We start from the raw sequence: 15,803 nt of genomic DNA, 5'->3' as shown, positions 1-15,803 counted from the left end.
AAAAGGGCACATTCTACTCATGTAAAAGTAGGCTGATTCCTGGACTGTCCATGGACTGGATTGAGAAGGCGATTGGGCCGCATCTGGCCCACGGGCCTTAGGTTGCCTACCCCTGCCATAGATACGGTAGCTCCAAGTAAGCAACTTCCTCCAACAAAGGTTGAGAGGAGAAAAACCTCTCGCTATCTAGTTTCTTCCCTGAGTGATTGGATGTGCCCGGGTCACCTTTTCTTGCATGAGGTTCAGTGCACTGGGAAATCCTCCTGCCCCCCCAATCCCATGTTAATTAGTTGGTGAAGCTGACATAAACTGTTCCTAGATCACTTGTGGTATGATTTGGTGTGCATGTTTTAAGATCTAATGTTCTCAATCTGTTTTATACTGTTTCAAATTCTGCTTTGTGTGTTGTTTTTAAACAATTTTTATTGACTTGATTAATATTATTGTGCTTTTAATCATGTCATTGCCTTTGAGGCTATCAAGTGGCTATAAAGTGGGGTGTGAAATCCCCATACTAAAATAAATGAAACAAATACTGCATCTGTAGAGTCAGAAAAGATGCACTGAGGGTAAGCATCTCTTCCCATGCGGCCCATCAGGACTTCCTGGCTGTAATCTTAGGAGCTAAGCCAGGATCCCTTCCCACTTCCTTTGTTCTTCCCTTGTGTTCTTTCCACTTCCATCTCCTGCCCCAAACCCCGCCCCGGAGTGACACCTGTTTTACTTTTCCAGCTATCTTCACCAGAAGACAACGTGGCCTCCTCCTCCTCCGAGTGAAAGCACCAATGGTGACCCGCAGTCTCCAAGCACCTCCAAGGGTCCCTCTGAGAAGCCTGCATAAGTCTCCAGCCTCGGTCTGCTCCTCCTATTCCTCATTTTGTATATTCTGAGCCTGGACACTCTGCTTGGGAGGCAGAAAAGGAGAAGCGCAGCTGATGAGAAGAACCCCATGAATGTTTCTCTTCTTAAGACGACTGACTCTCCTAACCCAAACGTCCAAGGCTTTAAGTAACAACACTGTCCTCTTGGTGGCTACCTCTGGATTGTTGCACATGAGGCTATTCCCCCTGGATTTAAAGATTTAGAACAAGAAAGAATACCTGGGGGACATATTGCCATAGGATGTCTGAATTTCCCAGGCAGAGGGCTGAAGAACCAGTAGCCTATAGCAACAAGAGCAGCAGCCTGCTGCTGAGGGGCTACCCAGAGGCCCTTTGCATTTCTTATGAAAAACTAAAGTACATTTTTTTCAGGCTGTAGGGTGTTGTAGTCATTTGTATTAGGTCTGCATAGCTGTCTTTGGATGAACCTCTTGTCGGTTGTAAAGACTTATATGAACTGTGCCCCTTGATTAAGGAGAAGACAACCAGATGGCTGCATGGTAGATGTCCCTGAAAGAAGATGTACAAAATGCTGAAAGCAACACGGAGCATCAAATTAAGACTGAGGAAGACTTCCCAGCTGCCCCATCTCAACAGCAATTCATTGTAAAAAGAATAAAAATTGCAGGGGCAGGCTTGGGAGAGGGGGGAGAGAATAAAAATTAGGCAGTGGTTTTTATGTGATTAGCAAATAATATGGTAGAGCTATAATGTGAGAACACAGTTCTGGCAAATAAAATGACGATACAGCTTTTGAGATTGCTGAATTTGCAAATGGGTGTGCTGTTAGTTGGCTGAGAGTCTCAAGAAAAATGCAAGAAAGCCTGGGGCAGGAGTTTCAAATGGCCCAGTTTGTAAGACCTTGATATTATATTTGTATTTTAATAGCTTATTTGTAAGATTCCTTCCCCACCCTTCCCCACACAATCCCTGAGCAGCTAACAAAAATACAGTATATAGTTATGGAAACAGATAAAATCATTGGAATTTTTTTTAATGTGAAAAAAATGGAACAGAATGGGATGAATTTAGCAAAAGATGTGGGTCCCACAAATCAAAATACATTTTAGCTGTTCAAGCCAGGGTAAAGAGGTGCATCTTCAGCTGATGGTGAAAGCTGTACGGTGAAGATGCTACAAAATTAAAAAATTCCTTCTAGTAACACCTTAGAGACCAACTTTTGTTATTGGTATGAGCTTTCGTGTGCATGCACATGAAGATGCTAGATACAGCTTTGTGACAGTTTCTTAAATATAAGTGGTTGTGAATATTCAAAATTGCAGACTTCAAACTCTGGTGGTTTCTGCATTTGAATTTATCAAATCTGTTCTGGTGCACTTTTGCCACCAAAACATACACCAACAGTTCACGGCTGGATCAATGGGGGTGCAATGCTGTTTCATGTGTCCCTGAGCCACACTCCTCATCAGCCCTGCTTCATATCCTCCTCCCCTTAGGTGTTCTTTCTCTTTCATGAGGGAGGAGCATTCACTGATCTAAGCCCCCATACCACATCTGCAAACATAAGTAAGACCAACCTGTTGAGTCAGGTCAATGGCCCATCTAGTCCAGCATCCTGTTATCACAGTGGCCGACTCAACGCCTGTGGGAAGCCTACAAGCTTGACATAAGTTGAAGGGCAATCTGCCCACCTGTGATTCCCAGTGACTGGTATTCAGAGGCATGATTCATCTCACAGTGGAGGTAGAACTAGACTGGGATTCAGGTTGTATATATAAAATAGTCCTAGTTACCTGTGGTGTTTACACACCAGCTTGTCCTTCTCCCTCCTAGGCTGGAGACAGTAAATAGTATTTAAGAAGGACAGAAACATCATTTCCCATTGTGTACACACTCATTTCATTTGATCCATTGTTGCCCCTTGCAGAAGAAGTTCTGCAGGGTTTGTTTGTTTTTCACCGGGGTTTCAAAAACCTACAACATTTATTTGCAGACAAACAATGAGACAAAAGAAATATGGTTGTATACAATGAGAAGCCATGCTACTATGCATTCAGTCAAACTTCCTTCCCAGCACATAAAAACAAGTATTGAGGCACATGAATGGCCTGGTTCACACACAATGCCAAACCATGGTTTATTAAACTGTGGGTGAGTTATTTTGTCTTTGTTTTTGAAAGCCACAATGATTTGTTTGAACATCCAAACCTTGGCCCACAGGTGAATTTTGTTTTGTTTATAGCCAACAAACCACTATCTGAAATCATGGTTTGCTGTTGGTTTATAAACCTTAACTTTTTTATTTATTTCTTGGCATTACGTGTGAACCCAACCCCCTAACCATGGTTCGTTTGGCCACCCTACCCCAGATGCTCACCAACTACAAAAGCATGAGTTAAGAACTGCTTGAAAGCAGAAGAAAAGCCATAGTTTGTTTGATTGTGGGTCCACTTGAGGTTAGTGTTGTGGATGAACCAGGCCAAAGACTGACACATTTATTGCAGCATAAGCTTTGGTGGAAATGGACTGTAGCCCATGAAAGCCTATGTTATAATAAACTTTAGAGAACTTATCTTTAATGTGCCACAAGATATGCTGTTCTTAAGGAGTTGTCTTTGTTGCAACAAAGCTTTACATGGCTACCCCTCTGGAAATTCCTAAACAGTATGGTTCACATTTTTAGAAAGGGCCTCTTCTGAGCAGCAGGACTGCAGATGATTGTCCAGAAAACCCACCATCCCACAACGACTGATAGCTTTTTCATAATTCAGCAAAGACATTTAAACACCAGCTCTAGGATTTCAGACAGGAAGTCTCTCTTAACCCTTACTGTAGATGTCTAGAACTGAACCCAGGGCCTTCTGCCTGAAAAAAAGGAGCTGCTTTACTAGATAGCCAGCTGGGTGTTGTGGTTTGGGTGTCGGAGGAGGACCTGACAGACCAGGGTTCAAATCCCCACTTGGCCATGACAGACCAGCATTCAAATCCCCACTTGACCATTACCCCACTGGGTGACATTGAGCCAATCACACCTTTTCAGCCTCACCTACCTCACAGTATTGTTATGGGGATTAAATGTGCATAGGAGCCTTTGGCCCCTCAATACAATATTTGAGGGGGGTCACCCCACCCCAAGCTGATAGACATTGCCATTCAAATGTTGTGCGTGTGCCGTTTCGTGTAATCGATTGTGTGGGGCATGACTCACCTGCCTCCTCCCCGCCCCCAAATCCTTGAATATTTTATTCAAGTTGGCATATGAGCCATGTATGCCCACGTTGAGGTCCTTGGGAGAAAAATGTGGATCACAAACCAACGCAATAAAATAAATACGGTAAGTACATGCTACTACTGAGCTGTGCCCCGTCCCAAGCAAGCTTGCTCTGGATTGCGAACCTTCCGATCGTTATCTTTATTGCTTATCACCATAGCTGCCAAGTTCTCCCTTTTTTTAAGGGAAATTCCATTATGCTGAATAGGCTTCCTCGTGAGAAAAGGGAAAACTTGGCAGCTATGCTTATCACACAAACACAGCGCTAAGGCTGCTCGATCTAATTCTAACCTACCACCTTCCCGGGACAGAGGAGAAGGGGCGGGCTTTCTTGGAAGAGTGGCAGCCGGTGGGCGGAGTCCGCCAAGCCGCCTTCTCTCCTCGTTCTTCTCCCTTCGTTGGTGGGCGTGGCCCGGCGGCGCGCAGTGGGCGTGGCGCTCAGCCGCGGCAGCGAAGGGGAGTCAGTTGTTCAAGAAATCGCAGGGGCGCGGGAGCCCGCAGCGCGTGCGAGCTTGGCCGGCTATTGATTGGCTGAGGCGCGCCGGCCGGCCTTTTCGCCGCCTTACCCCCCTCCCCTTCATCCTCCCCCCCCATCCTCTACCCGCTTTCCCTTCATTTGAGGGGAACCGTCGCGCTGAGGTAAACTGCATCTTCCCACCCCTCTGGGCAGGACCAGGAGGATGGCAGCGGCGCCGGCAGAAGCGCTGGGTCTGGGTCTGCTTGCGGGCTTTCCTTTCGGCTTCTCCTTGGTGTGAATGATAGTGAGTATCCTCTGAGAGGAGGGGTAGGGGTGGGAAGCGGGAGGCCGGGTCTCTTTCCTTTTCCTTCCATGGCTCAGGGTGAGGGTATTGCCACCCCACCCCACCCCACTTTTTAAAAATTAAGCCTTGTGTGCTGGCGACCCCTCCAATTTTGACAGGCCTAGGCTGCTCCCCCCCCAACAAGCTGAGGGCGCTATCCCCCCTATTTTGACAGGGCCACCTCTCCCCCCCCCCTTAGCGACACCTCCTTCCCCCTCGCTTTTAGGGTGGAAGAGGGGGGTTTAAATATTCGAAACACGTAAGAAATAATCCCGAATAGAAATACAATTCCAACTACAGAAGATGGGCATTTTCTCTTATCTCAACTCACACCCCATTATCGCTTAACCCCAGCCACCAATGGGGCCCAATACATTTTGTCTGCATACACACACCATAGAGTGAGAGCACATCTAAAGCCCATTTACACACACACACACACACACACACACACACACACAGAGAGAGAGAGAGAGAGAGAGAGAGAGAGAGAGAGAGAGAGAGAGAGAGAGAGAGAGAGAGAGAGAGAAGAACTACAGTTTGCTGGGAATTGTAGCTCTGTAATATGGGGTAAAGTACCTCTCCCCCCCCCTGGATTCCTTAGAAGCAGGGGTGTGCTTTAAAAGTATGGTGTGTGTGCAACCTCAAAAGGCTTCATGAAGGATGAGGAAGAACCCTTGGGAGCTTCACTCCACTTTAGCAGTTTCTAGTTTGTAAAACTGCAGGTTGCCCCTGTAGCGAATCTTCTATGAGGCTACTAAAAAATGTAATAAATAATCTTCTCCCTTTCCCCATCACAGAAACAGGAAAGTGCAGTGCTTTTTTTTCCCTAAAAAATGTTTAGGGGTGCTCTCATTTTGACCCAAAGAAAATCACCATTTTATAGTTCAAATCAGGAAAAATAAATACAGTAAATGGACAAAAGTAGAGGTATGTGTACCCCTGTGTACCCACAGAAAAAAGCACAAGGAAGGTGCCTTATACTCCGTTAGACCATTGGGCCAAGTAGCTCAAGTACTGTCTATACTGACTGGCAGCAGTTCTCTGGGGATTTCAAGCAGGGAGCATTCCCAGCTCTACCTGCAGATGCTAGGCCAGGGGTCCCCAGACTACGGCCCGCGGCCCAGATGCGGCCCAATTGGCCTCCCAATCCGGCCCGCGACGACCCCCGCCGCCCGCTGCCGTCGCCCGCTCTTGCGGCGCGCTGTGCGATTGCGCCATTCCAGGTCTGAAAAAATCGCTGAGAAACGTTTCTGCGCATGCGTATGGGCCTCTCCCGACCCAGAAGAGGTCATTTCCGGTGCACTTCCGGGTCGGGGAGGCCCATACGCATGCGCACAAACAATTTTCGGTGATTTTTTTCGGCCTGGAAGCGTTCCACCGCGCCAGTAAATGGGTGTGCGCATGCGCACTGGCGCACACTTCCCCGCCCTCCGGCCCAAAGGCGGGTAAGTCTGGGGACCCCTGTGCTAGGCTGTTGAACCAGGGGCTTTCTGCATGCAAAGCAAGTGCTTTGCCATTCAGCTATGGGTGCTCCTGATGAACATAGGAATCCGCCTGATGCTGACTCAGACTCATTGGTCCATCTAGCTCTATATTGTCTACATGGACAGGCAGCAGCTCCCCAGGGTTTTAGGCAGGGCTCTATTCCAGCCTTTCCTGGAGATGTTGGGGATTGAACCCCAGGATCTTCTGCATGCAGAGGTGTTCTGCCACTCAGCTGCAATAAGCCCTTCCCCATCTCCCTATGAAAAGAGGCTTTGTGTGTATTTTGATGCACCATTCAAAGCTGGCTACCTGTTAGATTCTTAGTGGAACAAGGACTTTGACAGTTGGTTGGCTTTGAATGATGCCTCTTGCACAAAAACATGTGCTCTCACCCACCCACAAACCCTCACTCTTCTCTTTCTACCTCTCCTACGGGGTGGGTCTCAGTGGTAGAGCACCTGCTTTGTCTGTAGAAGGTTCCAGGTTTAATCCCCAGCATCTCCAGTTAAATTGTTCAGTGGCAGTGTTGTGGTAATGCTATTAATTTTATTAATAGTTAAAAGAATTTGACAGGTGGCCGGTTTTGAATGGTGTCTCATCCTTGATGCTGTTCCTTGCAGTACGCACTAAATATATGTTATATAGGCCATTCTGTTCAATCTCAGTTATTTTTCTCTCTCTGTGGGGGAGAAGAGGTATGCAGTGTATATTATTTTCTGCTTGGTAACTACTGAGTAGTTCCTTGAACTTTAGGAACATCAAATGGAATTGGAAAGAGCTTCCAGACTTGATACTTTCAAATTTGAACTCTTGCATCTCTTTTTATAGAAGTTAAGCACTTAGCCCTTCTTCCTCTTAATACATGCTCTTCCCAAGCAAGTTAACTTCGCAGGGTTGCTAGAAAGATGAACTGAACATTTAATAAACACTCTTTGAATCCCTAGGTTCCCTTCTCAGTCCCCCTAATTCTTAAACTGGTTGTCTTAGTGATGCGAAGGTAGAGTAAAAATGTTCTAATAAATAAACATATCCCAAAAATCAGGTATAAAATTGGAAGCTGTTGATTAGAAAGAAACTTAAAACATGTTTGTTCTTTCTAGTATATATAGTATACTGGTTCAGGACAGTTAGTTTTGTTGGTAGTGAAGCTTTCTGGATTTGATCAAAGGTCCATCTTGCCGTCCATTCTGTTTCCAACAGTGATCACTTGGAAAGTTCTAGAAAGCTTTCAGAGCACAATGGTGGTAGCAATAATCTACACTGTTGGGAGCATGCACAACTCTTTCATGAAGCATGTCTAAGAGTCTAGTATGGTTATGAAGTTTTGCTCAATAGTCAAATACACAGTGCTTAATATGCTATCTATTGATTACATAATAGGGGCATGTATGGGGTGTTGGGGAGGAGCAGTACCTCTGGTGGGGCACAAGTTGTGCTCCTACTGGAGTAGTTTGTCCATCTATACCAGGTGGGGATAGCTGATGGGTCTCAACCCCTTGGTGAGTTAGGGACTTCTACATGCGAAGACAGGGTGGTTGGGTGATACCTTGTATGTCTCCTCTTTCTGGCAACTCCTGCAGCCAAGCTGGTGCCAAATGTACTGCTCTGTTTTCATTTTGACCTCATCAGCAAGGCTGAGTGCGGGGTATTGTTGTTTGGGCAGCTCAAGACCTCCATACACACTGCCCAAGCTTGCACTCCAGGGAGGTCATTTCAATGCTGCTAACACAGCGATTTGACTCCTACCACCACCCGGAGGTGCACTCTATTGTCTCTCGAGACAGACAGATACCAACAACATAATAGGGACATACATTAATGAGCATTTTACTAGATACAGAAGAGATTCATCATTTTATACACAATGGTGTTGAGTTTACAAATACTTAAGCCAAAGTAGTGTAACCTTTTTTTTTGTATGATAGTTTGCTTTAACAGCTTCTAATTTTTCCTGTTAATTGGCATAACATTTTTAAGGTGCAGCAGCTTGCAGCTCCACCTCTAATCTTAGGTATACAGTACAGTACTGTACTTATAATAACTGAATAAAAACAATATGAAAGGCACTATTTTGAGTACTAAAAATATATGTAAGCTTTGCTATGTATTTAAGTTAGCAAATAAAGTTTAAGCTTAATGAGCGAGTATTACATAAATATATCCATTTTCATTTCTTCCAGATCATATATATCAGGCATCCCCAAACTGCGTCCCTCCAGATGTTTTGGCCTACAACTCCCATGATCCCTAGCTAAGAGGACCAGTGGTCAGTGATGATGGGAATTGTAGTCCAAAATATCTGGAGGGCCGAAGTTTGGTGGTGCCTAATATATATTTTTCTGTGTAATGCAGAAAGGTCCAAAAAATAGGCATCTTTACCTATGGGCTCACTTACTGTCCTCAGTTCTTTGAATTATAAATGTGCATATATATACGATGGATTCCTTAATGTACCACATCACTGTTGCCTGTATGTATTTAATCAGAATTGTTATCCCTCTGCGGTAGGCTGCTGATGCCTAACTGAAAAGCAGACTCAACACTCTCTCATTCACATGTACCTCTTCCATTGTTGTATGTATTGTAGTGGCAGTAATTTCTCAAAATCAAAACACTAGGCAGGCCCCACAAATAACCCAGAGATGCATTTTAAATAAAAGGACACATTCTACTCATGTAAAAACATGCTGATTCCCGGACCGTCCACAGGCTGGATTTAGAAGGCGATTGGGCCAGATCCAGCCCCGGGTCTTACTTTGCCTACCCATACTTTAAATCAATATATGAAGCCTAAATCAACATATGAAGCTGCTTTATACCAAGTCAGTCCATTGGTCCATCTAGCTTTATGTTGCCTTCGGTGTCTGCCAACAGCTTTCTAGAGTATCCAACAGAGGTATGCCCCCACCATTTACTGCTGAGACTACAGAAGCTGCCATACAGTCATAGCCAGTTGAATAATTTACTTTTTCTTCCTGAATCAGTAGGCTATTTTACAGGGTAAGTTAAGCCTGGAAAGTAAATTGAGTTTGTTTCTGACATTATTGCAACATACCAAGGGAAAAATTACTGTGCAGTTAAATGATGAGTCTGGCATATCGGGTTAAAGATACAGCTAATCCAGGTTAAGAATTCAGCTCTCAAATTTGCTTGCTTTAAATAGCTGCTGCTGCTACAGAGTAAACATACACACTGAAGCAGTCTTTCCATCGAGAAGATTAACTCTTCTCTTTCAAGGAAGACAAACCTTTATACTGGAGTAGAAAACCATTTTTCTATTGGGGGAATATTGACCCACAGAATGATGTCAACTGGGGGCCCTATTGTTGTTAGCTATTGGCTGTCCTTCCATGTTTTCAAAGGCATTCCTCCTAGGGCAGGAGGCTGCCCATTATTGGACAGCCTCCTGCCTTAGTAGAGCTTTGAAAGTGGATTGGGCTGGCTGACAACAGTGTGACCTGTGCATCCAGCGAGCTGGATGAAATTAAGCAACTGGGTTGTAGGGTTTCCACCCCTGCATTGTGCAGCATACAGAGAGATAATTTAGAATAGCTTTGCTGATGGTGATAACAACAACAGTAATACATTAATTTAGGGAGTGTTACCTGCTGCATTTGCCTTATGACTATCTATCTCTGCTTGCTGCTGTTGCTACTCACTTTCTGTCTTTAGGTTTCCAGGCTTGTCTCCTCAGGTCAGTTGGTAGAGAGTGAGTCTGCTTACTGGCCTGAGAAGAGAGGTAGTTGCTATAGCATTGCACCATGGGAGTGCAAAGAAGCAATAGGTTAGCTATTCTTGTGGGTCCCTGCCTGCTGTCTTGGCTTGCCAAAATGCCGTGAAGGAGCTGTGATAGGCTGGATCACTCCTAGCCTGGGTGTGCTCTGTCTTTGCTATCTGAGAGAGGGGTAGACAGGAGATGAAGCATATTTTTGTGTCATTTTGGAAGTGGGGCTGTGGTTGGTATTCTGGATGTAATATATGTTTGCTTCAGGCAGCACAGCTGGTACTCCAGATTAGTTGACCTATTTTTGCATGTCATACATTTGATTTTATTTCAACTAGCCTTTAAGGTATGCCTGGGGAACCTGGAATCTGGATGCCTCCCTGTCTGGCCCTTGGAACTTTGCCCAGACCAAGCCCCCTTCCTAGGCCACACCCCTTCTGGACAGGAAACTGCTCCCACTGACCCTGCTCAATGCCCTCTGAGTGTGTTTGCCTGGCTGGAAAGTGTTCTGAAACTGTAATTATGTATTTTGCTTGCTTGGATGGGGAACAAAAATATATGTGTGTGTTGGAGTGTGTAGAAAACCCAGAGTTTGTGGTGGTTGAAATACACCCTTTTGTACAAGGTTAGAGTCCCATCCATTGCACTGCCCACTTTTGCTTCTGGTCCTGCCTACCACTGGCGTAGGGCCTGGAAAGCTGCCCTTGAGGGAATGCGACCCTCAATCTGAAAAAAGTACGCATGACTCTGCTGGTGCTGTTTTCCAGTCAGAGGAATTCAGTAATTAATGAGAAAAAGTGATGAGAAAACATAAACTTTTTTCAAACATAACAACTGGATTAGTTCGGAAGTGGATACATAGTTCTCTGTCTTGGTTGCATTGATTAAGACCTCCTGCTGGGTAGGATCAGTGTCAGTAGTGTTGAGTAGGCTTAACAACTTTCATGCTGATATAAATGCCAAGGCCTTGTTTCCGTGTGAGCTCCCAGTGGTGAGGCTAAATGGGTATATTCAGTAGTGGGATTTCCACTTGCTGCTGCCATGTAGGCAAGACTTCTTAAATAATAATAAAAGCTTATATAACTATAGGGGCTAGGACTTGAGAAAAGGAGAGTGTGGGTGGGAAAGAATTGCTATGCTTTTAGATGTGTAAAGATGGAAGACTTAGTCATGAGCCTTAGAGAAGCAGAACTTGAAGTAAAACTTTAAAGATGGTGACAAGTGACTGACAATCTTAAGTGACTTCTTGTCACAAAGTAAATGGCTTATATGGCAATTACCTGTTTCTCCTTTTTAGTGTCCTTAGGTCACCAACCAATCTCTAGGTATTTTTAAAAGCAATCTTTAGTGTTTCTGCCTTTGTAGACTCAAAATCACAGGATAACATAATGCCTCTTGTGTATCCAGACATAATTGGTAAGCACAGTCTCTTTCGAACAAGGCTCCAATAAGGAGTTACATACATTCTACTCCTTAATATTTTTCATATTGACTTATTTACTGAGGAATCTCTCTGCAGAGGATTCTGGGAGTTTGCTGTCAAGCCATGTGAATTATGTCACTTCAGAATCAAGTGGGGGCTCATAAGATTGAATGCTTCAGGCAAAAAAACATTCTCTGCATATAGGAAGCTAGCATCTTAGGGAGAATGCTTGGTTAGAACCCTTTTCCCAGTCCCTACCACCCAGCTTTAGTGTGCAGGCATTTTTATGAGTAGGTGTATTCTGTAATGGCGAGCCTTCAATCTGCAGTGTGGAATATATATCGCAGCTGCAGCTATAATTTCTCATCCGCAGTTTCTGTGAACTGTCGTTTTCCTAGCATGGCCTAGGCCATAGAATGTACCTGCACATTGCATGGGAAGATCGGTAGTAAGCAGGAAAGTGCTTCTCAATGACAAGCCCCTCCTAAGCTTACAGGGAACCCCATAATTTCTCAGAATACAGTATAAAAACAAATTCATTAAGGGTGGTTTAGGACTGGCAAAGGAAAATGGTCAATTTAAAGTTGGATGCAGCTGACTGAGAAGATGGCAGGCCAGTAGCTCCATGTCTACTTAAGGAAAAGATGATGACATAGCTTTAAAGTTAGACTTAGGAAGGATGGGCATTTTTGTTCCTTGTTATTGTATTATTAGTTTTTGTTAAATTAATAAAAAAATGTTCTCACACAGCCTTCCACACATTCAGTTGTTCAATGAATTGCTTTTCCAATACAGCCCTGTTAGCTAAGGGCTGCAAACTCAATTTGCTGTTTTAAGAAGCACATTACGGTAGAGAAACAAGACACAGATGGTGATGCAAAGTCTCTGGATTTTTGGATGGGTACTTAAACTTTTAGGGGTTTGGACACATGAAATATGCTTTTGCCTATGAAAGGTTCTTGCCTGTGGAAGGCTATTCCACAGAAATCAGTTTGAGGCCTAATCACCATCTGTGGTTAAGCCATTTATATGAAGTGGTTCTCTTCTTCTGTTGTGATTCTAACCAAATAATTGTAAAATTTCTTTTACAATTCTTGCAGCATATTGCAAGGGACTGTGAGATTCTGGGTAGGAAGCTGAATGAACTTGGGGCACAGATTTATCACTCCATCCTATTGAAGGTTATGGCCCAGGAAGAGAGGAAGATACTAGAAGTAAACAACTGGCTGTGCAGATAATGTCATTGGAAAACAGAGTTTGGATGGCCATCTGACAGATTATTTGCCCAGATTTTGTAGAAACCAAAAGAAATGTGATGCAGTATTTAAATGGATAGTGTAGTTTGTGACTTTGAACCACTAACACCAAAAATCAGGTGGTTCAAAATGAATCAGGTGATTCAAAATGGCATCTTGATTCAAAATGGCACCATGCATCCAAACCACGATGAAGACTGCTACCATCAGCTCTGGAGCCCTCATGCTGTGTTTGGTAACAATTTCTTGAGCGACAGCTGAACCTAAGCCAAAAAAGGGGCAAAGTAATTTCAGTCATGTTTCAGTCTACCATATTGAACCAAAATGATGCCCAGCATCCAAACCTTGATGAAGACTGCTGCCCCCAGCTTGTGAACTCTTGTACTAAGTTGGGCAACAATATTTCATTAGGTGGCCAAACTTTTTTCAAAACATGGGCAAAGCCATGCCAAAGTCACCTTTTGGTCCACCAGCTTGATTGATAATGACACCCAAACATCAACATAGACCCCCATCTGAGGATCCCTCATGCCAAGTTTGGCAATGATATCTCAAGGTGTGACTGGCCTATGTTAAAAAACAGGCAATATATTGTCAAACTGATGTTTGGTGCCCCCTGTCCAAACAGCAATGATGTTTTCTGCCCCTCTTTGGAACCTCTCATGCTGAGTTTGGTGATGGTATCTCGAGAGGTGGCCAAACATATGCCGTAAAATAGGTCATGCCAAAGTCATGTTTCAGTTCACCATATTGGTTCAAAATGGTGACAATCATCACAAGACAGTGATGAACACCCCCCCCCCCTTTGGAAACTCTTAGGCTGAGTTCAGCAATGGTATTTCAAGAAGCGTCCAAATGCATAGAGAACAAACAAAGGGACATGCAAACAGCCAAATCATGTTCCAAAATGTATAGCAGATTTTAATTCTAAAAAATTTTCATGTGCCTTGAATCTTGTAGTCCTCATTGGCAGATAGCATCAGTAGTTCCTGGCTTTTGAAGTTCTTTGTTATAGAGGTAGTTAGGGGTGATGGGGGCTCAATAACATAAAAAGTCATCTCTTTCCTTCTTCTTGTTGCCTGACCAGGTCTGCAGTTGCCACAGGGAAATAGGACCCCCTTCCCTAGAACAGTGTTACCAAGCACAAGGCCTGAACCTCATTATTATCCAACGAAGGCAGGGGCCTCTTCTTACCTGGGCAGATGGTAAATTGGGGGTTTTGTCTCTAGAAAGCTGAAGGGAAATGTAATCATGCTGTTGTGAACAAAAACAAGGGGATAATTTACTCAGCAAGCTTGCCTCCATTGGTAGGTACTGTGTGTGAGAGAGAGAGGGGGGGGAGGGGGGAGGGAGGAAGGAAGGAAGGAAGAGAGAGAGAGAGAGAGAGAAAGAAAGAAAGAAAGAAAGAAAGGAAGGAAGGAAGGAAGGAAGGAAGGAAGGAAGGAAGGAAGGAAGGAAGGAAGGAAGAAAGAGAAAGAAAGAAAGAAAGAAAGAAAGAAAGAAAGAAAGAAAGAAAGAAAGAAAGAAAGAAAGAGGAATCTGTGATAATCTGTTTGGTACTGTTATAAGAATTTTGAGGTCATATATATATATATAATAATTGTTCATAAAACATGTACATGAATGTACAGAAACATGTCTGAAGCAGCACAGGAAAACAGGCCTGACTGACACCATTTTGACTCTCTCTGACCAGGTGTTCCTCTGCAAGGAAGAAGGGGGGTGGGGGGAACCTTCTCATTGTCTCAGGAATTAAAGTGATAATCCCTGGCATCCTGATACCTGACTGCCAGACAAAAGGGTGTGATTAACTTGGCTGGGAAACAGGGAAATGTAAATATCTCTCAATTTTGTTGATTAGGTTCTGGGGGCAGGGGGCAGGGTCCAGGGTGCTCAGATTACTGCCACCAGACCTCCCCTTTCATGATGTACCTATGATGAATCTAGGGAGGGGGGGTCTTGGGCTACACCCCTTCTGTGACATATGGATGATGCTTCTGGGGGGTGGGCTGAAACCAATTTCAAATCTCTTTTTAAGGGCAAGACATCTTTGTTTGGGGTTCCTTCCTGGTTCTCCTGTGTGAGAGGAAGGACCCTGTTGCAACAGCAAAAATAAAAGTGCCTTGCTTCGCACGTCCTGGTTTGGTCTCTGTTATTTGGTGGGCAGGAGACGCTTAAACTTTGTCTGCTTGCCAGGATACCTGGACTCTTCCTGGGTCGAGGATCCACTTAATTCTAGGGCCGTGTAGCTCTGCAAAATTTTTACAACAGTTTGGCGACCACTTCGGGGACCCAGTTTTGCCTTGAGCTCCGGGTTCACTGAGGAAGGGGAGCCCAGCGCGCCCTTGCCTCTTTTGCAGGGGGGTAAACCAACCTCAGGACCCGAGGCACTTGGTAGTAATTGAGAGTCCAAGCGGGACCCCCAGGACGAAGCAACGTTTAAAGGGACAAGGCTGTTTTTTTTTAGGAACCAGTTGGAAGCTGGAGACAACGGGATTCGACTGAAAGGATCGGTCGTGAGTATTAAAAGGGGACACCTTGGGTGAGCTAAGAACCACAGCAACTAAAAATCTATTTCTCCACTTGGACTATCCTTTTCTACTCTCCTCTTTGGACCTTAGTTGCAGCAAGGCTGCCAGGCACAGTTACAGAGTAGAACTGAGGTCCCGGGCAACAGTCTTTACGTTAAACGCAGAGCTTAGAAAGACTGTCCCAGCTCCCTTCTGCCAAACTGAGCAGAAGTCTGAGCAAACTGTCGCTTTTCTACCAATCTGGGAATCTGGCTATCCCAGCTCTGTTTCCTATTCCTCTGCTCTTAATCTTCGGGTGAAGACGCCCCCCTGCCACGGCGACCCTTGTTGGGTAGGACCCGTGACCAGGGAATGCAAGTGCGCCTGTTCCTTTCTACTCTGTATTCCTCAGTTCCGACCTGACATTGCGTAGGCAAGCGTTCAGTAGGACCTGAGTCTAGTGTGTAAGAGGCAGGGAAGTTGCTGTGG

General features: G+C 44.6%; 2 protein-coding genes and 1 long non-coding RNA gene across 5 annotated transcripts in view; 2 read left to right on the top strand and 1 right to left on the bottom strand.

Annotated features, from left to right (window-relative positions):
• Nucleotides 1–872, top strand: part of LOC118092967 (syntaxin-binding protein 4-like) — a 69,203-nt gene extending 68,331 nt beyond the window's left edge. Inside the window, exon 22 of the mRNA XM_060282778.2 lies at nt 733–872. Coding sequence (XP_060138761.2) covers nt 733–841 — 109 coding nt within the window. The 3' untranslated portion in view covers nt 842–872. The remainder of the gene's footprint in view (nt 1–732) is intronic.
• Nucleotides 762–10,159, bottom strand: LOC148683684 (uncharacterized). The gene is made up of 3 exons (XR_015946931.1): nt 10,061–10,159; nt 2,636–2,816; nt 762–901 (listed from the first exon to the last, which is right to left on the bottom strand). It is a non-coding gene; the product is annotated as an uncharacterized LOC148683684 (long non-coding RNA).
• Nucleotides 4,554–15,803, top strand: part of SEC14L5 (SEC14 like lipid binding 5) — a 54,271-nt gene continuing 43,021 nt past the window's right edge. The window contains exon 1 of one of the 3 annotated variants that reach the window (XM_035130630.3): nt 4,554–4,874. The gene's annotated coding sequence lies outside the window, so the exon portion shown is untranslated. The remainder of the gene's footprint in view (nt 4,875–15,803) is intronic. The other 2 variants (XM_060282758.2, XM_088657420.1) reach the window with 2 other exon arrangements.

The sequence above is a fragment of the Zootoca vivipara genome, chromosome 13, assembly GCF_965207765.1.
Source record: "Zootoca vivipara chromosome 13, rZooViv2.hap1.1, whole genome shotgun sequence".
Classification (NCBI taxonomy): domain Eukaryota; kingdom Metazoa; phylum Chordata; class Lepidosauria; order Squamata; family Lacertidae; genus Zootoca; species Zootoca vivipara.
This window is presented reverse-complemented; position numbering and strand designations above follow the sequence as displayed.